Source organism: Corythoichthys intestinalis, chromosome 13 (genome assembly GCF_030265065.1).
Source record: "Corythoichthys intestinalis isolate RoL2023-P3 chromosome 13, ASM3026506v1, whole genome shotgun sequence".
NCBI classification, from domain to species: domain Eukaryota; kingdom Metazoa; phylum Chordata; class Actinopteri; order Syngnathiformes; family Syngnathidae; genus Corythoichthys; species Corythoichthys intestinalis.
In genome coordinates this window covers 17,887,108-17,910,690 of record NC_080407.1, presented here as the reverse complement: position 1 = coordinate 17,910,690, position 23,583 = coordinate 17,887,108, and the positions used below count along the sequence as shown (strand labels likewise).

Genomic DNA, 23,583 nt, shown 5'->3' with positions numbered 1-23,583 from the left:
CTTGGACAAAACGGCTAAATGATGGTCGTTTTATCACCTGGTCTTTCTCTTGTAGATCTAATCGAGCTCAAGGTTTTGTTGGAGGATGCGGAGGACAGGAAGTACCCCGAAAATTTACTTTTCCGTCGCCTCAGAGAGATGGTCAAAGAGGCGGAGACTTGCTCCTCTGTAGCTCAGATGTTGCTAAGCCGCAAGCAGAGACACAGGTAAGAGTCAAGTTGGACTATTGTGCGTTCAAGTAGCGCTAAGTGTTTGGGCTTTTTTTCCACAGCACCCGGCTACGTTCTGAAAGCAGTCGGAGCCGCAGCAAGCTCACTGTGGATGAGCTAAAGGGTTTCGTGGAGCAACTTTACAGGCTGCCTTGCATTATCAGCCAGGCCAGACAAGTCAAGGTTGGTTTTTGTGTTGTAAGGCGAGTTAGGGCCCGAGCACGATGCATGCAACATGCACGAAAACTCACTAAAATGTGCACATACATGCGGCTTGGCGTAACTTTTGATAATTTTGCAACCTAGCGAAAAGACGTAAAAAAATGGCTCAGTGCCACCAACTTGAATTTTTCAAAAAGGCCTCTCCTATTAGGTTTTTTTAATGTAGAGCAATGAAACTTGGGGCGTCTATACCAAACCCAACAGGAAATCGGGTATTTTGGATTAATGTGAAATTTATATCGTGTTACAGGGTGTATATCTTAGACAGTGGCACCTCGGGAGTTAGATGGATCCTCCTCAAAATTAGTAAGACTGTTCATGAGACATATGAGATCTTAAGTTATGAAAATGGTGAGTTTTCAATCACTGGCCTGACCTGAGTGGGGTGCCAAAGTTTGCCATTTTTTTTTGGGTAACACGCCAAATTCAGTAAATGACTAATAACGCCCTCATACATATTTGAGAGGTGTCCTAGCCTGAACACAACAGCATTGCAATATTACCTGGCGCCCCCTGTGGGAACAGGAAACGCCCCTTTTCTGCATCGTCATCACGGCTCTTGCGTTGGGGCTGGTTTCCCGTCCCATTGCAAATGCTGACCAGGTGAGCAAAGCCCCTGCAGTACTGACGGTCCGGCAAGACCCCGGCCAAAAGGCCAACTTCTTGTCGCTCAACTTCGTCTTAGCCCCTTGTCCTGACTCCATTTTGAAAGCTGGAAAAAGGCATCGAAACGCAAGTTGACAATATATGCTCCAGGCGAGGATCCAAGGTCACAATATCACAAGTCAACAAAACGTTCCTGAGAAAAAAATGACAATGTTTGGTTAAACATTCAGTCTTTTGAAGGGTCTCGTGGGTCGTGGGGAGGAAGAAGGGTGTGTTTGGGCATTTTTTAGGATTATTGTCTGTTTGTAGATTGGACAGGAGGATACGGGAGTTGCTGTTGTCAGGGCAACGAGGGTTGTGGATTTTGCCACCTCAGCGTCAAAGGGGCTTTTGGAGTCTAGTCAGTCGTGTTATCTGTTGGATATTGGGCGTTCTCCGGGTTTCATTGCGTTGGCACAGGATATCCCGCCATTTGTTCTGGACTGTCCAGGAGAACTGATTGTGAGAGTTGGTAGTGCAGACGTGGGCTTTTAGAGGTCAGCATCAATCTTGCTCAGTCAGATGCATGACGCACACGTTGGGCTTGCGTGATAAGAAGGCGTCATGTATCTCTTATGCCCTATATTCTGCTTGTTTTTACTTAAACTATTGTATAAGTGCTTTTTATTTAATGTTGGGTGTGTTAGAGTAATACAAACAGCAGATCGGTAGATACGAGGAAAGATAGGATCCTCTGATTGATTATGTAAAGTGTGTTAGAAAAATGAAAACTGTTAGTGACTACGAGAAAAGATACTATCTCCTTCAGCTTGGTGCTGTCAGAGTGGTTTCCAGAGAGACTGCAGGGCAGTGGCTGCCAGGGCTCTCTGGCGGAGAACCTCTGATTTAAGACCCCCGTTACTGGTCACTGTGGACCCCAGATAAACAAAGCTTTTCACAGACTCTACGGTGTCATCACCAAGCAGGATGGGGGGTGGATCAGGTCCCTCACCGACATGCATGAATTTGGTCTTGGTCCAGCTCATGTGGAGACCAAGCTTTTCTGCCTCTTCGCTGTATATACTCATAGCGCCCCTCAGCTGGTTGTAGGAGGTGCTGAGCAAGATGGTGTCATCAGTGTACTCCAGGTCGGTCAGTTGGTAGTTGCCAAGGGACACTCCGGGTACTGGCTCACAGACCATGCACATCAGGTGGTCGAATACACAATTAAACAGGTCTGGAGCAGCTAGTGGAGATGGGAAACCAGTCAGAGTCACGACCGTTGACACGACAACTCTGTGCGTTGATGTAAAGCAGCCTGAAGAGGGTGGTGATTTTCGGGGGTGCGCCAAGGTCTTGTAGGATACTCCACAGTGATGAGTGGTGAACTGTATCAAATGTGGCCTTGAGGTCTAGGAATTCAATGTAATGATCCTGTTTTTTCTGGAATTCATAGACTTTCTCATTGAGCAGACGGACGGCGGGGATATGATCTGATGTGGAGCGGTGTGGCATGAAGCCAGCCTGCTGGGGGGCGGCAGCTGGGGGCGCCGGCCACTCCTCCTCCAAGGGAAAAAAAAAATGACATCAAACCTGCATCAGGGGAACCTTAAGACATGTGTTCAGGTGCCTGATGAAAAATATTGAGGTGTTGTTGAAGCTATGGGGTCCAAACAGGAAAGTGAAAAAGACCATTGCCATTTTGTCTCGCCACAAATTTTGAACAGTCATAACTTCTCGTGCTAGGTGAGAGTTGTACCCTGAAGGGTCATGTAGGGGTCATTTGCATCAACCATACAGCACAAACTGGTGGCAACAGAATGTCACTCATTTTACTTCTACATGCCCATTTTCTTCAGGGACTTAGCTTATAGAGCCAAGGAATTTGGCACACTTGATCTAATTGGCCGAATTAGAAGATTCATTTTGGTTTTGGATAACACACAGTTCAGTAGTGCCTCCTTTTTTTGTAGGACCCTTTTCAATAGTGTTTTTTCTCCAATGTGTGTGAATGTATTTCTAATCCCAAAAAAAAGAGGCGAGTTTCGAGCATGTTAGGTTTTCGTGAGATGATGAGAGGGGGACGATCTGCCACCACCCTGACCTGCGTGCCGTCCGAGTTGCACCAAACCTGTTCAGTCCTGCTTGCAAGCCTAGTTAGTTTTGGGATTCTAGCTAAAAACGATGTGCTGAGATGATTTGATTCGTTTGTAGGAGTTACTGGAGAATGTAGAAGACTTCCACGAACGGGCCCAGATGGCGCTTGCTGACGAACTGCCCGATTCGTCCAAGTTGCAGGCCCTTTTGGACCTTGGTAGCGGCCTGGATGTGGAGTTACCTGAGCTACCTCGTCTTAAACAAGAGCTCCAGCAGGCGCGCTGGCTCGATGAGGTTGGCCTTTAAATAAAAACAATTCCCAATGTTGTAAGTGCGAAGTCTTCAAGTGATAGGCTGTGTTTTTAAAGGTGCGCATCACCCTGACGGAGCCTCACCGCGTCACCCTGGAACTGATGAAGAGGCTAATCGATTCCGGGGTTGGTCTGGCGCCCCACCATGCTGTTGAGAAGGCCATGGCTGAACTGCAGGAGATCCTTACGGTCTCGGAGAAATGGGAAGACAAGGCCCGCGCTTGCTTGCAGGCTAGGTATTGTTACGTGACTTGCTTAAAAATAGAAGTCCTTATTCACTCCTGTCCATTTGTCTTTGAACGAAGGCCCCGACACAGCATGGTGACCTTGGAAAGTATCGTCTTGGAGGCCAGGAATATTCCGGCATACCTACCTAATATTTTGGCTCTACGAGAAGCTTTGCAAAAAGCGAAAGACTGGACTGCAAAAGTGGATGCTATTCAGGTACAGATTCATTCTTTTGGTCAATGTTTTTTTATTTGGCACTCAAAAGCTTTTGTATCCGCCCACAGACTGGTACTAGCTTCGCTTACCTGGAGCAACTGGAGACCCTTCTGGCTCGAGGTCGTTCCATCCCGGTACGTCTCGATCCACTGGCCCAGGTGGAGTCTCAGGTGGCTTCGGCAAGAGCCTGGAGGGAGAGGACCGGTCGCACATTCCTGAAGAAAAACTCCACTTACACGCTACTACAGGTGAGATGTTTCATCCAAATACATGGTACCCGCGGGTTATTAAAAGTATTAAAAAAGCATTGAATTTAGTTTTCCATTGTTAAAGGTATTAAAAGTATTAAATTAGCTGTTGTAAGTCCGGAATTATTTCACTGTGGTCTAAAATTTCAAGAAAATCTCAGTGCAACCTAAATTATATCTGTGACAAAGTTTGTTTGTTTTTTTAAAATCCATAACGAAGATGACGCATAGAATTTTTACAATGCACTGCACTACGAATCGAAATGCAACTCGTGCGGGCCAAGCCACCACAACCGGCAAAACGGAGAATCCATCCACCTCTGCATCGGGAATGCGTCCGTTTGTCGGTGGAACGAGAACCCTGCAGGCAGAAGTATTGTGGATTCTGAACACCAAAACAGACCACCATTCATATACTTCAAATGAGTCCATTGGTGATCTGTTTAAGATATTACGTCATTTTTGGTCGGCATCGTGTGTCACAATGTTGGTCATATTGCGTTTTGTTCCAGAGGGAGCGCTCCTGATGTCGTAACTGTTTTGTAACAAATTTTTAGTTGGCAGGAAAAAAAACGCACATTTTCTTAATGTTTAAATAGTCTACATATTTTTATGATCATTATAAATGCATTTACACGATGAAATAACTCTGGAAAAGTTTGTTAAACATAATGTTGCTCAAATCGTGGTTTTTTTCCGCAGGGAGCATTCCCGACTTCGTAACTGCAGCCAATTTAAGCTCATCAAAACTTTAATGTGACGGAGTCGCCCCGTCAGATCCCGGGGGAGACTCGGCGTCCGCAATATGATTCATTTTGACACACAAACGTGCGCACGTACACTCACACCGTACCTGTTAACTTTTTAGGCATCGCGGGGGTCTGGGGTGCACACTAGACTGCCGCCACAACATCGTTATACCATACTCACTCTTTATAAACATTTCCACATGTAGTCATCCTCCATTCCCGTGCTGAACTGTCAAAACAGAGCGCGCATTCACTTCCTGGTTTTATGACGTCGCGAGCGGGCCGTCAGCGAGTGACGTCACCGTGCGGCTTGAGTTTTTGGCTCGCGTAAATTTATTTTTCTTTCCAAATGTTATTTCGGTATAGTAGTACCAGTATTTTGTTTATTGTATTTTTCTTTAATTTATAGTGAAGCTAATATTGCATAACCTGAAGTTATTAAGCAGATAACTGAACTTTTGGAGTTAATTGGCTGGAGGGGTGGGGCCAGGAGAAATATAAAGAGCGACCTACCTTTCCTACCTGAGTCATTTGGAGTCACGCAGTGGTGCAGAGCAGGTAATAGACCTTTTTATTTTATTTGTTATACTATAAATGTTTTTGTAAATATGGTGAATGTATCTCTTGTAAATAATCACTTTGTCACAGAACACTGCTGTTTATTTGTTGGGAACGTCGTTAATAAAAACACTTAAAAACCATCATTTTGCTTCGGTTGCCATTTTTGGGAGCAAGAGCCCCGCCACATTTAAGATAGAGGTAAAAGTGGGCCTAAAAAAATCCAGCCCGACCCGAACTGGTCCGCGGGTCTTAAAGCCCGACCCGCGTTTTGTGTGATAACATTTGTGACGATGTCTGCATAAAAGCCTGTCTTTTATAACGAATTCTCAGTTGGCAGAAAAAAACCCCGCACATTTTCTTAATGTTTAAATAGACTACATATTTTTATGATCATTATAAATTTATTTACACAACGAAATAACGCTAGAAAAGTTTGTTACATATAAATAAACAGATGCGGTTTTGGGGACTCGCAGAGGGGAAGATTAAAAAGTGCGTATAGGCACGCTCTGGCTCTGCAATGACCATACAGCGCCTTCTTTTTTTATCCAAATTATTTATTTTATAACAAGTATTCCTTAGTTTATCATTCATACATCGTTAATATATAGTTATTTCAAAAAGTTAGCTAGAAAGAACCCTGGCCCGGCCCGACGTAATAATTGACATTTTAATTTTGGTCATGTTTTCAGTTTAATTTATGTTTCCAGCTTGCTATGTTCATAATTGCGATGTTTGTTTATCGCTTTTCCTCTTACTGCGAAGAGGGAGGGAGTTACATCGGCCGCCGCCATGATATTTAAGTCATCAGCCATCTGCTGCGACCCAGGAATTCTCATGTCAACTGACAAGGGAAATTGTTTTCACACACAACTGCTGCACGGATAAGTCCTGTGATATTCCTGTTGTTTTGGAGTATGTGATAGGTGCTCAAGTTACATCCGGATATTTTAGATTGCAGTTTATGGGTCACGCGAAGGCAGCGGACCTGCTGAAACATTTCGATTTGCCTTCCGAATGAATGTGACTTTCGCCGTTTTAACTCAAGAGTTAGCCATGTTCACTAGGGTCTTGGCAGGTTCACTAGTGGCTAGCCTGTTACAGAAGATGGCTGGCCTGAGTCCTGTCCTCCTCCTCTTTTTGTCCATAATTATTGTGTGCGTGTGTTTAAAAAAATTCTGACAGACTTGATAATGTTACTTTAAATGTGTTTTAATTGTACCTTCAATATATGTGCATTCATTTGTCAAACACACTTAGTAATTGAGGTTAAATTTGATCTTCAGTACTTTATTTATTTAATATGATTCAATATGATCTAAACAATGAGTGCGAGAAAAGTATTAATTTTCAGTTGAAATGGCATTAAAAAAGGTCTTAAAAGTCTTGAATTTAGATTTATCAATCCTGGGGGTACCCTGAAATATGAACACGAACATCTGAACACGCAGCCCACCAGGCTTATAAAATACATCAATTCAAATTGTCTTTCCAGGTACTCAGTCCTCGCGTGGACATCGGCGTGTACGGTAACAGCAAGAGCAAGCGCAAGCGAGTGCGTGAGCTCATGGAGAAGGAGCGAGGAGGCTTCGACCCCGACGCCTTGAGCGACCTGGACGAAAACCTGGAGGAGGCGCGAGAACCCTCCGCCGTCGTTGCCGCTTTTAAAGCCAAAGAGCAAAAAGAGGTGGAGGCCATCCACTCCTTACGCGCAGCCAACCTAGCCAAGATGGCCATGGCCGACCGCATCGAGGAAGTTAAATTCTGCCTCTGTCGGAAGACTGCCAGCGGCTTCATGTTGCAGTGCGAGCTGTGCAAGGATTGGTTCCACGGGGTGTGCGTACCCCTGCCCAAAACGGGAACGCAGAAAAAACTTGGCACTGGTTGGCAGAGCAATAGCAAGGACTCCAAATTTCTATGCCCGCTGTGTCAACGGTCTAGGCGGCCGAGGTTAGAGACTATCTTGTCTCTGCTGGTGTCGCTACAGAAGCTTCCAGTGCGGCTACCAGAAGGAGAAGCCCTCCAGTGTTTAACTGAGAGGGCAATGAGCTGGCAGGTAGTGCAAATCAAGTCTCCACATCAACCACTGAGTAGTAATAGTAATCGTAATTACTTCCAGGATCGGGCCCGTCGAGCTCTTGCCACGGAGGAACTGTCATCCGCCCTCGCGAAGCTCTCCGTGTTGAGCCAGCGCATGGTGGAGCAAGCTGCCCGAGAGAAGACTGAGAAGATCATAAACGCCGAGTTGCAGAAGGCTGCAGCCAACCCTGACTTGCAGGTAAAGCTGAAATAACCTACTCTCCAAAAGTTCCCAAACTTTTGGTTAAACCTCTAAAATGTGACTTCAAGGGTCACATCCAGACCTTCCAGCAATCAGGTTTCAGCAGAGCCACGTCACCTCGGCAGTCCGTGGACTATGACGATGAGGAGACAGACTCTGATGAGGACATCAGGGAGACGTACGGTTACGACATGAAGGTGAACGTGGAAAAGAATATGTCATAGAAAAACATGATTGAATTTAGCATATGCTAACTAATTTTCGAACTATAAGGTGCACCTGACGATAAGCCGCCACTCAGAAAATTTGCACGAAAACGACATTTGTTCATAAGCCGTACTGGAGTATAAGCCGAAGTTGTTTTGACTGTATTATCGGACATTAACCGGTAAAAATTTATTTGACAGCATCAACACAAGACTGTCATAAGACCAAATGAACCACCATGAAGCTTTGAAGCAATAGGCTGCAAAGCTTCATGGCTTCAAGAAGCTTCATTTGGTCATCAGTGCTCCCTCAGGGGAGACAGTCAACCTCTGCTGCCACCTGCTGTCAACGCTGTTGTCGTACAACATGGCTCTTAGCATACATTGAAACGCCACAAATGTACATAACAATCAAAATTCATGTTCTGTGCTAAATATGTCTTCAGTTACTATTCTAGTTGTTTCATTAATTGCTAGTTATGGTATTTGGTAACGCTTTGACAGCGGCATCATAAGACAGTCATAGGACTAAATGAACCACCATGACATTTTGAACCAATAGGCTGCAAAGCTTCATTTGGTCATCACTGCTCACTCAGGGGAGACAATCAACCTTTGCTGCCACCTGCTGTCGACACTGTTGTCTTCTAACATGCCTCCTAGCATGCATTGCATCGCTAAAATGTAAATAACAATCAAAATTCATGTTCTGTGCTAATTATTTAGTCAGTTAGCATTTTAAACATTAGCATTTTATAGCATATACAGTATGCTAGCAGACTTTTGCTTTATACCGTAATTTTTGCACCATAAGGCACACCTGACTATAAGCCGCCACCCACCATATGTGACACGAAAACGGCATTTGTTCATAGATGAACCACACTGGACTATAAGCCGCAGCCGTCCTTACTGTATTATGGGATATTTACACCAAAGATATTAGCCGTGAACACTTGACAGTGGCATCATACGACTGTCATAAGCTTCATTGCTTCAAGAAGCTTCATTTGGCCATCACTGCTCCCTCAGGGGAGACAGTTAACCTCTGCTGCGACCTGCTGTCAACGCTGTTGTCATCCAACATGCCTCTTAGCATGCATTGCAGCGCTACAAATGTACAGAACAATCAAAATTCATGCTCTGTGCTAATTATTTCTTCAGTTGCTGTTCTTGTTGTTTCATTAATTGGTAGTTATGGTGTTTGGTAACACTATATTTGACAGTGGCGCCATAAGACTGTCATCAGACAATCATAATGATGACATGACACTGTCATGGGCATTAATAAATGGTTATGACAGATGTCCTTTAGTGTCATTCGGCAAATTATCTCACTTTTGAAAGGATGTAAAAGACCTGAGCTGGACAAAAATGGAGTTAGTAACATAATTTGCCGAAGACAGTTAATGACGTCTGTCATAAGCGTTCCGTAATGCCCATGATAGTGTCATGTCATAATCGTGATTGTCTTATAACAGTCTTATGATGCCACTGTTAAATAAAGTGTTGCTAAATACCATAACTCGCAATTAATGAAACAACTGGAACAGTAACTGAAGAAATAATTAGCAAAGAACATGAATTTTATTTGTTATTTACAACTGGAGCGCTGCAATGCATGCTAGGAGGCATGTTAGACGACAACAGGGTTGACAGCGGGGGGCAGCCAAGGTTCATTGTCTCCTCCAAGGGAGCAGTTATGGCCAAATGAAGCTTCTTGAAGCAATGAAACTTTGCAGCCAATTAGTTCAAAGCTTCATGGTGGTTCATTTGGCATTCGTATGATGCCGCTGTCAAATAATATGTTACCCGTTAATATTTTTTTGTGTAAATATCCCATAATGCAGTGAGGACAGCTGCGGGTTGTAGTCCTGTGCAACATATATATGAACAAATGCTGTTTTCGTGTCGAATTTGGTGGGTGGCGGCTTAGTCAGGTGCGCCTTATCATGCGAAAGTTACGGTAATTTATTTGCTGACTGATATAAGTAGACTGCTTTTACCTAGGGGGTATGAAACCAAATAGGATAGGAAAAGGGGCGGTAGGTCACATAAGGGTGTGCAAGCAGTGCTAGTGACTTGAATCATAATCTTATAATTCAAAATGTTATGGTTCCAGGATCCAGGGGAAGTGAAGCCTTACCTCTTCTGTGACGACGAGATACCTGTAAAGTCCGAGGAAGTTGTTAGTCACATGTGGCCGACTGCCACGCCTTCGTTCTGCGCTGAACACGCGTACTCCTCAGCTTCCAAGTCCGTTGTACAAAGTAAGGCTTTGCTGTTTTCTACTAGAACATCTCAGAAAATACCACAAAAATGTTGATATTCCAGATGTGGGAACGCCACGAAAGCAGCCCAGGAAGACACCACTGGTTCCTCGCAGTCTGGAACCACCAGTTTTGGAGCTGTCGCCGCAAGCTAAGGCTCAGCTGGAAGACCTGATGATGCTAGGTGACCTGCTGGAGGTGTCTCTGGATGAGACTCAGCATATCTGGAGGATCCTGCAGGCCACGCATCCTCCTTTGGAGGAGAGGTTCCTGCAGGTTATGGAGGTAAGCACAGCTAGACCTAGTTGTGGGTAGGGCTGCACAACTCAGTTCACATGGCTGAATCCAGCTGCTGCCTGTTAAGACCAACATGTGCTAAGTTTTTGTTTGAGCTAAAGTTTTTTTTTTATTGCATTCGTAATGTGGCTTATAGGTATATTTAGCTGTTTTTTGTGTGAATGTGTTTGAGGCATTTGTTAAGGGCATTGTGTAATTTTATTTTAACATATAATAGCATTTAGGCTAGTAAGGGGTTAAGTGGCGTTGTAATGGTTTGTTTTGAAAGTGTTTGCTTTTAGTTTTTTTTTGGGTGGCTACACTGCCCTCTCGTGGCAACAGTGAATTTCACATGGCTGAATCGAGCTACTCCCTGTTAAGACCACCATAAGCCAAGTTTTGGTTTCAGAACAACCCCCAAAAATTTCCCGCTTTTTTTTTTTTTTTTTTTTTTTTTTTTATGTATGTAGTCCTCCAATTTTTGATCAAATCAAATAATTTGAGCATCAAAATTGCCGGGACGGTAAGGGCGATAACAGTATACAGAATTTGGAAAGAAATTCCCTAAAAACTGTCCATTCATTTTTTAATGGGATGCGATTGACTGCCATGAACGTCCAAATTTCCCATTCATTTCCAATACATGTCGCCAAATGACCTGATATGACCAGTACATGTTGCCCAAATGACCTGATATGACCAGGACATATCCCACGAATGGCCTGATATGACCAGTACATATCCCTCAAATTTCCCCAAATGACCTGATATGACCAAGACATGTCCCCCAAATGACCTGATATGACCAGGACATGTCCCTGAAATGTCCCCAAATGACCTGATATGACTACGACATGTCCCCAAATGACCTGACATAACCTGACATGTCCCCCAAATGACCTGATATGGACAGGACATGTCCCCGAAATGTCACCAAATGACCTGATATGACCAGGACATGTCCTCCAAATGACCTGATATGACCAGGACATCTCCCCCAAATGTCCCCAAATGACCTGATATGACCAGGACATCTCCCCCAAATGTCCCCAAATGACCTGATATGACCAAATGACCTGGCATGACCTGACATTTACCCCAAATGACCTGATATGGACAGGACATGTCCCCGTAATGTCACCAAATGACCTGATATGACCAGGAAATGTCCCCAAATGACCTGATATGACTAGGACATGTCCCCCAAAATGTCCCCAAATGACCTGATATGACCAGGACATGTCGCCTAAATGATCTGGCATGACCTGACATGTCCCCCAAATGACCTGATATGGACAGGACATGTCCCCGTTATGTCACCAAATGACCTGATATGACCAGGACATGTCCCCCAAATGACCTGATATGACAAGGACATGTCCCTCAAATGTCCCCAAATGACCTGATATGACCAGGACATGTCCCCCAAATGACCTGGCATTACCTGACATGTCCCCCCAAATGACCTGATCATATGGACAGGATATGTCCCCGTAATGTCACCAAATGACCTGATATGACCAGGACATGTCCCCCAAATGACCTGATATGACCAGGACATGTCCCCAAATGACCTGATATGACCAGGACATGTCCCTCAAATGTCCCCAAATGACCTGATATGGCCAGGACATGTCCCCCAAATGATCTGATATGACCAGGACATGTCCTCCAAATCTCCCCAAATGACCTAATATGGTCAGGACATCTCCCCATAATATGAACATGACATGTCCCTCAAATATCCCCAAATTACCTGATATGACTAGGACATGTCCCTCAAATATCCCCAAATAACCTGATATGACCAGGACATGTCCCTCAAATGACCTGATATGACCAGGACATGTGCCCCAAAGGACCTGATATGACCAGGACATGTCCTTGAAATGTCCCCAAATGACCTGATATGACCAGGACATGTCCCTGAAATGTCCCCAAATGACCTGATATGACCAGGACATGTCCCTCAAATGACCTGATGTGACCAGGACATGTCCCCCAAATGACCTGATATGACCAGGACATGTCCCTGAAATGTCCCCAAATGACCTGATATGACCAGGACATGTCCCTCAAATGACCTGATGTGACCAGGACATGTCCCCCAAATGACCTGACATGACCCCCAAATGACCTGATATGGACAGGACATGTCCCCGAAATGTCCCCAAATGACCCGAGATGACCAGGGCATGTTCCCAAATGATTTGATATGACCAGAACATGTCCCCCAAATGTCCCCGAATCAACAGGAAGTGACCTGATATCCTCCCCGAAATGTCCCCAAACCAACCTGTGCGGGGCTAAGATTTGTATTTCCACACAGCAAAGCCCCATAGTAATTTCCCAGAAATGGCAGTTTCTTGTTTCTTTACAGTATTTTTATACTGTTTGAGGCTCAGCGCAGGTATTTCAATTTTTTTAATGTTCCTTATCCGATTACTCGATGATTTGAACTAACTAGTTTATCGATTAATCGACTACTAAAATAATCGATAGCTGCAGCCTTAGTTGTGTGACATCATGAATTAATTCGGTACGAAATCTTCCACAGCCTGATGACGGTCCAATCGGAAAGTCTCTGAAAATCAAGATCAAAGATTCCGAGAGGAAAAGGAAACGGAAGTTGGAGCGAGCCGAGCACCACCACCACCACATGCTCATGTCCTCCGCCGGTGGAGCCGGGACGCTAGGCGGCGTGCGGTCGTCCAAGTCCAAGGAACTGAAAAGGACCGGCCTAGAACTGGGACTCGGGGGCAAACCCAAGAAAAAGAAACTGAAACTCGGCCTGGACAAGAACCGAGAGATGAAGCAGCTAGCTAAAAGGTTAGCCAAGGAGGAGAAAGAGCGGAAGAGGAAGGAGAAAGCAGCCGCCAAGGCCGAGGCTATCAGGGAGGGGTTGGAGAAGCGAAAGGAGAAAAAAATTCTGGACATTCCCTCCAAGTACGAATGGTCCGGAGCCGAAGACTCCAATGACGAGAACGCCGTATGCGCGGCTAAAAACTGCCAAAGACCGTGTAAAGACAAGGTGAGTCTGTACATGATGTTTGTTGTCGGGAAGTCACATTGCACACAAAGAATGATACATAAGTACCACATTATAGATGATTGATAGATACAACCATGGTTTACATGTTAACAGAAGTCATAAGTGTATGTGAGGTTAGCAATGTATTACACAACGATTACACATAATTGTCAGTTTGACATATTACAAACAAGAGTTTGAGTAGTGATACGATACGACTCAATTTGTATGCTCTGTACTTTATATTTACCCATTGCTAACATTATTCAATAGCTAGCTAGCTAGTTTAGCTTGTTTGTAGCGCTAGCTAGGAGTTAATCGCAAACACTCTTTAAATGAGCATCATGGACGTCTATGGAATATCAACAGTTGATAACAACACTGGAACACCTTAAGGAGAGTTACACATCACGTATTAACTGGCCGAGTCGACGCGGAGCTTTCCGGAGATGCTACACGTGGCTGGTTATTCAGTTAACAAGTGGCTAGTTAGCGGCAGCCAATCAGAGTGGTGGAATTTGGTAGGCTTGCCGTCAATAGGATTTTGTGGGAATACAGTGGGATGAAAAAGTATCTGAACCTTTGGAATTTCACAAATTTCTACATAAAATCACCATCATATGTGATTTTTGTCAAAATCACACAGATGAAAAGTATTTTTTAACTCAAACCACCCAAACATTTATAACTTTTATGTTTTAATGAGGATAGTATGCAAACAATGACAGAAGGGGGAAAAATAGAGAGACAGCGAGAACCGAAAGTGGTTATTTGTCATGTGGCAAAATGGATTTTGCCATGTGGAATTTTTTTTTTTGCCATTTGGCAAAATGGGTTTTGCAATGTGCTGTTTTTTTGCCATGTGGCAATTGTTTTTGGCATTTGGCTTTTTTTTTTTTTTTGCCATATGGCAAATTGTTTTTTGCCATGCGGTATTTTTTTCCCATGTGGCAAAAATTTTTTGCCATGTGGCTTCAGACAGCTCTTTTCACCAAGCTATGAGGCACATCAGACAATGCTTCTCATCAAGACAATTCTTACCATGTGTGTGTTTTATAGTGGTTAGGGCAGCAACTCATGAGTGATTGGGCATACACCTGACTTAAATTGTTTGGTGAAATTGGTTTCAATTGCTCTTTAAGTCACATTTGGCAGAGGGTTCATTTACTTATTTTTCCCCTTTTGTCGTTGTTAGCAGGCTATCCTCATTGAAATATGAAAACGTATAAATGGGTTTGAGTGGTTTTAGTTAAAGCAGACACTGTTTTAACATCTGTGTGATTTTGACAAAGATTCCATCACATTTAATGTTGATTTTATGCAGAAATGTGAGAAATTCCAAAAGGTTCAGATAATTTTTCATACCACTCAATGTGTTTGAGCCATTTGTTAAGAGCATTTTTTTTAAAAACGAGAGAGAAAAAAACCATTCGCATTTAATAGCATTTAAGCTATCGGACTTTTGCTATGTAAGTTAGCCAATTGTTCTTTTGTTGTACTTAGATCCTCATTGACGTGAATGGGATTTTGTTGACGCCGAGCTGTGATTCTAATAAGGGGTCTCACTAGGGGTTTCGAACCTTTAATGTATGTTTTTTTATTGTATTTGTAACGTGGTTTATAGGTATATTTAGCCGTTTTTTGTGGGAATATGTGTTTGCGCCATTTGTTAAGAGTATTGTTAAAAAATAATAATAATAATAATTTAAGCAAGCGGACCTTTGCTATGTAAGTTAGCCAATTGTTCTTTTTTTGTACTTAGAACCTCATTGCCGTGAATAGGATTTTGTTGACACTGAGTTGTGATTCTAATGGTAGCATTTTATAGCATTTAACCTAGCGGTCTTTTGCTTACATTTGAGGCCATAGTATATGATAGACCTGATATGACCAGGACATGTCCCTCAAATGTCTCCAAATGACCTGATATGACAAGGACATGTTTCTCAATTGTCCCAAAATGACCTGATATGACCAGGGCATGCCCCCCAAATGACCCAATTTGACCAGGACATGTCCCCCCAAATGTCCCCAAATGACCTGATATGACCAGGACATGTCCCCCAAATGTCCCCAAATGACCTGATAAAACCAGGACATGTCCCCCAAATGGCCTGATAGGACCACGACATGTCCCCCAAATGACCTGATATGACCAGGACATGGCCCCCAAATGTCCCCAAATGACCTGATATGACCAGGACATGTCCCCCCAAATGACCTGATATGACCAGGACATGTTCCCCAAATGACCTGATATGACCTGGACATGTTCCCCAAATGACCTGATATGACCTGGACATGTTCCCCAAATGACCTGATATGACCAGGACATGTTCCCCAAATGGCCTGATATGACCAGGACATGTTCCCCAAATGACCTGATATGACCAGCACATGTCCCTGAGATGGCCTGATATGACTTGGTCATGTCCCCGAAATGTCCCCGAATTACCTGATATGACCAGGACATGTCCCCTAAATGTCCCCAAATTACCTTAAATGACCATAACATGTCCCCAAATGACCAGGACATGTCCCTCTAATGTCCCCAAATGACCTGATATGACCAGGACATGTCCCCGAAATGTTCCCAAATGACCTGATATGACCAGGACGTGTCCCCCAAATGACCTGATATGACCAAGAAATGTTTCCTGTCCCCAAATGACCTTAAATGACCATGACATGTCCCCGAAATGTCCCCAAATGACCTGATATGACCAGCACATGTGCCCGAGATGGCCTGATATGACTTGGTCATGTCCCCGAAATGTCCCCAAATGACCTGATATGACCAGGACATGTTCCCGAAATGTTTCCAAATAACCTGATATGACCAGGACATGTCCCCTAAATGTCCCCAAATGACCTTAAATGACCATAACATGTCCCCAAATGACCAGGACATGTCCCTCAAATGTCCCCAAATGACCTGATATTAGCAGGACATGTCCCCGAAATGTTCCCAAATGACCTGATATGACCAGGACGTGTCCCCCAAATGACCTGATATGACCAGGACATGTCTCCTAACTGTCCCCAAATTACCTTAAATGACCATGACATGTCCCCGAAATGTCCCTAAATGACCTGATATGACCAGGACATGTCCCCAAATGACCTGATATGATTAGGACATGTCCCTCAAATGACCTGATATGACCATGAAATGTCCCCAAATTACCTTAAATGACCATAACATGTCCCCAAATGACCAGGACATGTCCCTCAAATGTCCCCAAATGACCTGATATGACCAGGACATGTCCCCGAAATGTTCCCAAATGACCTGATATGACCAGGACGTGTCCCCCAAATGACCTGATATGACCAGGAAATGTCCCCAAATGACCTTAAATGACCATGACATGTCCCCAAATGACCTGATATGATCAGGACATGTTCCCCAAATGACCTGATATGACCAGCACATGTCCCCGAGATGGCCTGATATGACTTGGTCATGTCCCCGAAATGTCCCCAAATTACCTGATATGACCAGGACATGTTCCCGAAATGTTCCCAAATAACCTGATATGACCAGGACATGTCCCCTAAATGTCCCCAAATGACCTTAAATGACCATAACATGTCCCCAAATGACCAGGAGATGTCCCTCAAATGTCCCCAAATGACCTGATATGACCAGGACATGTCCCCGAAATGTTCCCAAATGACCTGATATGACCAGGACGTGTCCCCCAAAAGACCTGATATGACCAGGAAATGTCTCCTGTCCCCAAATGACCTTAAATGACCATGACATGTCCCCGAAATGTCCCCAAATGACCTGATATGACCAGGACATGTTCCCCAAATGACCTGATATGACCAGCACATGTCCCCGAAATGTCCCCAAATTACCTGATATGACAAGGACATGTTCCCGAAATGTTCCCAAATTACGATATGACCAGGACATGTCCCCTAAATGTCCCCAAATGACCTTAAATGACCATAACATGTCCCCAAATGACCAGGATGTCCCTCAAATGTCCCCAAATGACCTGATATGACCAGGACATGTTCCCAAATGACCTGATATGACCAGGACATGTCCCCCAAATGACCTGATATGACCAGGACATGTCTCCTAACTGTCCCCAAATGACCTTAAATGACCATGACATGTCCCTGAAATGTCCCCAAATGACCTGATATGACCAGGACATGTCCCCAAATGACCTGATATGATTAGGACATGTCCCTCAAATGACCTGATATGACCATGACATGTCCCCGAAATGTTCCTAAATGACCTGATATGACCAGGACACGTTCATGAAATGTCCCCAAATGACCTGATATGTCATTTGGGGACATTTGGGGGACATGTCCTGGTCATATCAGGACAGTAAAGAAAAAAAAAAGTTAGCATGCTAAGATAGCGGACTTTTGCTATGTAAGTTAGCCAATTGTTCTTTTGTTGTACTTAGAACCTCATTGCCGTGAATAGGATTTTGTTGAGGTCGAGTTGTGATTCTAAAGGGTCTAACGTAGGGTATCTAAGGTATCTCACGACACATTAACGATCATCTGATGATATGGCGAGACAACAAATATCAGGAAATCATTCTAAATTATTAGACAGAATGACTAATAAACAGAAAAACAAGCTATTTTTATCCGTCTGCTGTGAACTGGAATGAGTTTGTCACCGGTCGACGTCCTGTTTATGAGTTGTTTTCTATCGTGAGTCTTGTATCGTAAATCGTACCGTTAGCTATCTCAAAAATAAATGAACAGCAAAACAAAAATATATACTCTATTACTCTAAAAATAGACTCTAATAATACTCTATATACTCAAAGACTGGTTGTGAATGTGCTTTCCTTGCCATTGACAGTGTTAGCCGCTAGCCATTAAGCTAACATACTCTATTCTAGTTGAAGATTTTGGTAGCAACCTGTCGGTTCCTTTCCAAGGTGGACTGGGTGCAGTGCGACGGAGGCTGCGACGAGTGGTTCCACCAGGTGTGCGTGGGCGTCTCGTGCGAAATGGCCGAAAATGAAGACTACATCTGCGTGGACTGCTCCCTAAAAGCCGCGGGATCCCGCTCGGCCGAGGCGGAACCGGCCCAGGAAACCGTGGTGATGCTAGCCACGCCGAACCTGCTAGCGACAACCGGCACGTCGTGGTCCCGCACCGCCGTGCATCTAAACCCAGCAGAGGAACCTCACAACAGTTAGCGCTACGCTAGCCCTCAAAGACTAGCTCTAGAAACATCCACCAGCTGCTTCCCGGACACTCCCTCGACAATAACCGATCACCAGTCCAACACAAAAAAACAAATCTTCCTCCTGTTTAAGTACAAAAACCAGTTGTAACGTAGTGGAATTATTTATAATGTATATAGCTTGAAAGCAATTAAAATAATGGTTCGTGGCTTTGTTTTGTTTTGTCACCTTTTAATAAACTATTCCTAGTCAAACAGTTCATGTGTGCTAATATGCTTGTCTTTTAATCACCGTTTGAGTCAAGTTTATTTGTCTTGCAGAAAGGAATGTGCTAGGGAAGGGGGCGGAGTCTACTCATAAGTTACCCTCAGGTAAAATCTGGTGGAAACTCGCCTTAGCCGCTTTGCTGTCTTCATTTGGCTACCATTGACGGCGCTAGACGTTCAATTTTTTGAAGAATGTTGTGCGACCTGTTGTTAGCAGTGATTGCTAATATTTCAACACCATTGACAGTGCTAGGCATCCAATTTGAACTGGGCATTGTCTGTCTAGATGTGTTGCATAACCATTTGTATGCAGTTGTGATGTTTCATGCCGTTCAAGGGTTGTCAAAAGTATCGAAACTGAAATGTTGCTGGTCTAATGATCTAGATTATATCAGTTCTAAAATTAGGTAATAATTTATACTTCAGCACTTGCAAAGATTGGTTGCTGAATGTTGCGTCAGTAAATCAGCACAGGAGTCAAGCTCACTTTTCTCCACCAATGGGAGCGTCATGTTGCTGTATTGACCGCACCAGTAGAGGCGTTGCCTTGCTGTATCAAACGCACCAATAGGAGTGATGGTTGCAGCATCGAACACACCAAAAGGAGTGTCGCGTTGCCGTATGAAACGCACCAATAGGAGCGTCGCGTTGCCGTATTGCCGTATCCAACGCAACAATAGGAGCATCGGGTTGCTGAATCGACCGCACCTATAGGAGCATCGCGTTACCATATCGAACGCACCAATAGGAGTGTCGCTTTGCTGTATTAAACGCACCAATAGGATTGTCCCGTTGCCGTATCGAACGCACCAATAGGAGCGTTTCGTTGCAGTATCGAACGCACCAATAGGAAAGTCGTGTTGCAGAATCGAAAGTACCAATAGGAGGGCTGCGTTGTTGTATCAAACGCACCAATAGGAGTGTCGAGTTGCCGTATCGAACGCACCAATAGGAGTGTCGCACTGACACATCACAGTGGCACTGACAATTGTCCTTGTCGCCTTGCTGTATCGAACGCACCAATAGGAGTTTCGCATTGCCATGTTGAACGCCCCAATAGGTGCGTCGCGTTGCTGTATCGAACGCACCAATAGGAACGTCACGTTTCCGTATTGAACACACCAATAGGAGCGTCTCGCTGTATCAAACGCACCAATAGGAGGGCTGCGTTGTTGTATCAAACGCACCAATAGCAGTGTCGAGTTGCCGTATCGAACGCACCAATAGGAGTGTCGCACTAACACATCACAGCATCGCCGACAATTATCCTAGTCGTGTGTCGTGTCAAACTCACCAATAGGAACGTCGCGTTGTCATATCGAACGCACCAACAGGAGCGTTGCTTTGCTGTATCAAAAGCACCAATAGGAGTGTCGCGTTGCCGTATCGAACGCACCAATAGGAACGTCGTGTTGCTGTATCAAACACACCAATTGGAACGTCGGGTTGCTGTCTCGAATGCACCAATAGTAGCGTCGCTTTGCTGTATCCGTACGCAACAATAGTAGCGTCGCTTTGCCGTATCCGTACGCACCAATAGGAGCGTCAGGCTGCTGTCTCGAACGCACCAATGGGAGCGTCTGGTTGCCGTCTCGAACGCACCAATAAGAACGTCGTGTTGCTGTATCAAGCGTACCAATAGGAGTGTCGCGTTGCCGTCTCGAACGCACCAATAAGAACGTCGTGTTGCTGTATCAAGCGTACCAATAGGAGTGTCGCCTTACTGTATTGAACGCACCAATAGGAGCGTCGTATTACCACATCAAGCGCACCAATAGGAGCGTCGGGTAGCCGTATCGAACGCACCAATAGGAACACTGCATCGCTGTATCAAACGCACCAATAGGAGCTTTTCGTTGCTGTATCAAACGCACCAATAGGAGCGTCATGTTGCTGTATCGAACGCACCAATAGGAGCGTTTCGTTGCAGTATCAAACGCACCAATAGGAGTGTCACGTTTCTGTATCGAACGCACCAATAGGAACGTCGCGTTTCCGTCTCGAACGCACCAATGGGACCGTCACGTTGCTGTATCAAACGCACCAATAGGAGCGTCGCGTTGCTGTATCAAACGCACCAATAGGAGCGTCATGTTGCTGTATCGAACGCACCAATAGGAGCGTTTCGTTGCTGTATCGAACGCACCAATAGGAGCGTCTCGTTGCTGTATCAAACGCACCAATAGGAGCGTCACGTTGCTGTATCGAACGCACCAATAGGAACGTCGCGTTTCCGTCTCGAACGCACCAATGGGACCGTCATGTTGCTGTATCAAACGCACCAACAGGAGCGTCGCGTTGCTGTATCAAACTCATAGAAACGTCGCCTTGCTGTATCGAATGCACCAATAGGAGTGTCGCATTGCCATGTCGAACGCACCAATAGGAACACTGCATCGCTGTATGAAACGCACCAATAGGAGCGTCATGTTGCTGTATCGAACACACCAATAGGAACGTCGCGTTTCCATATCGAACGCACCAATAGGAGCGTTCCTTGCTGTATCAAACGCACCAATCGGAGCGTGTCGTTGCTGTATCAAACGCACCAATAGGAGCGTCACGTTGCTGTATCGAACGCACCAATAGGAGCGTCACGTTGCTGTATCGAACGCACCAATAGGAGCGTCACGTTGCTGTATCGAACGCACCAATAGGAGCGTTTCGTTGCTGTATCAAACGCACCAATAAGTGTATCGAACGCACCAATAGGAGCGTCACGTTGCTGTATCGAACACACCAATAGGAACGTCGCGTTTCCGTATCGAACGCACCAGTAGGAGCGTCTCGTTGCTGTATCAAACACACCAATAGGAGCGTTTCGTTGCTGTATCAAACGCACCAATAGGAACGTCGCGTTTCCGTATCGAACGCACCAATAGGAGCATCTCGTTGCTGTATCAAACGCACCAATAGGAGCGTTTCGTTGCTGTATCAAACGCACCAATAGGATTGTCGTGCTGACACATCACAGCAGCGCCAAAATTGTCCTAGTCGCGTGCTGTATCAAACGCACAAAAAGCGTCACATTGCCGTATCAAACGCACCAATCGGAGTGTTGCATTGCTGTATTGATTGCGCCAACAAGAGTGTCGTGTTGCCCTATGGAACTCACCAATCGGAGTGTCGTGTTGACACATCACAGTGGCGGCGAAAATTGTCCCAGTCATGTAGCGTTGCTGAATCAAACGCACCAATAGGAGCGTCGCGTTGCCATATCGAACGCACCAATAGGCGCGTAGCGTTGCCGTATCTAACGCATCTATAGGAGCATCGGGTTGCTGTCTCGAACCCACCAATAGGAGTGTCGCGTTGCAAAAACAACAAGAAATACTTTGAACGCCTACACTAACGATGCATATTTTGGTGCTATTGTTAGCAAGTGATTCGATTTTTCACCAAAAACCAAACCATCACAGCCCACTGACATTCAACAAAGTTGATGCCGTTGACAGCCATGCAACGAGATGTGTCCCGAAATGTCCCCAAATTAACTGGGTGGGTGTTAAAGCTGTATCTACCACAGCAAAGCTGTGACCAAATGAACCACTATTCATTGCTTCAAGACGCTTCATTTGGCCATCATTGCTCTCATGGGGGAGACAGTCAACCTCTGCTGCCACCTGTTGTCAACACTGATGTCATCCAACATGCCTCCTAGCATGCATTGCAGCACTATATATATAAATAACAATCAAAATTCATATTTTGTGTTAATCATTTCTTCAGTTACTGTTCCAGTTGTTTCATTAATTGCTAGTTATGGTATTTTGGTAACGCTTTATTTGACAGTGGCATCACATGACTGTCATAAGACCAAATGAACCACCATTCATTGCTTCGAAAAGCTTCATTTGGTCATCACTGCTCCCTTGGGGAAGACAGTCAACCTCTGCTGCCACTTGCTGTCAACATTGTTGTCATCCAACATGCCTCCTAACATGCATTGCAGTAGTACAGATGAAAATAACAATCAAAATTCATATTCTGTGCTAATTATTTCGTCAGTTACTGTTCCAGTTGTTTCATTACTTGCTAGTTATGGTATTTTGGTAACGCTTTATTTGACATCGGTATCATACGACTGTCATAAGACCAAATGAACCACCATTAAGCTTCGAATCAATTGGCTGCAAAGCTTCATTGCTTCATGAAGCTTCATTTGGCCATCACTGCTCCCTTGGGAGAAACAACCTCTGCTCCCACCTGCTATCAACCCTGTTGTCGTCTAACATGCCTCCTAGCATGCATTGCAGCAAAACATATGTAAATAACAAAATTCGTATTCTGTGCAAATCATTTCCTCAGTTACTGTTGCAGTTGTTTCATTAATTGCTAGTTATGGTATTTGGTCACACTTTATTTGACAGCGGCATCATACTACTGTCATAAGACCAAATGAACCACTATGAAGATTTGCACCAATTGACTGCAGTTCCGTTGCTTCAGGAAGCTTCATTTGGCCATCACTGCTCCCTTGGAGGAGACAGTCAACTTCTGCTGTCAAGACTGTTGCCGTCCAACATGCCTCCTAGCATGCATTGCCGCACTACAGATGTAAATAACAATTTAAATTCATGTTCCGTGCTAATTATTTCTTCAGTTACTGTCCTAGTTGTTTCATTAAATGCTAGTGATGATATTTGG

The 23,583-nt window shown here is 44.5% G+C and overlaps 1 protein-coding gene across 2 annotated transcripts in view; it reads left to right on the top strand.

Moving 5' to 3' along the window:
* The window catches only part of kdm5a (lysine demethylase 5A), a 31,071-nt gene extending 12,152 nt beyond the window's left edge, over positions 1-18,919 (top strand). For both annotated transcript variants that reach the window (XM_057853903.1, XM_057853900.1), the window contains exons 17-29: positions 56-206; positions 272-392; positions 3,231-3,407; positions 3,482-3,660; positions 3,730-3,868; positions 3,937-4,116; positions 6,922-7,482; positions 7,546-7,704; positions 7,776-7,904; positions 10,036-10,183; positions 10,248-10,468; positions 13,017-13,490; positions 18,419-18,919. In XM_057853903.1, the coding sequence (XP_057709886.1) occupies positions 56-206; positions 272-392; positions 3,231-3,407; positions 3,482-3,660; positions 3,730-3,868; positions 3,937-4,116; positions 6,922-7,482; positions 7,546-7,704; positions 7,776-7,904; positions 10,036-10,183; positions 10,248-10,468; positions 13,017-13,490; positions 18,419-18,682 (2,903 nt within the window). In that variant the 3' untranslated portion in view covers positions 18,683-18,919. The remainder of the gene's footprint in view (positions 1-55; positions 207-271; positions 393-3,230; positions 3,408-3,481; positions 3,661-3,729; positions 3,869-3,936; positions 4,117-6,921; positions 7,483-7,545; positions 7,705-7,775; positions 7,905-10,035; positions 10,184-10,247; positions 10,469-13,016; positions 13,491-18,418) is intronic.
* Positions 18,920-23,583: the final 4,664 nt, after the last annotated feature.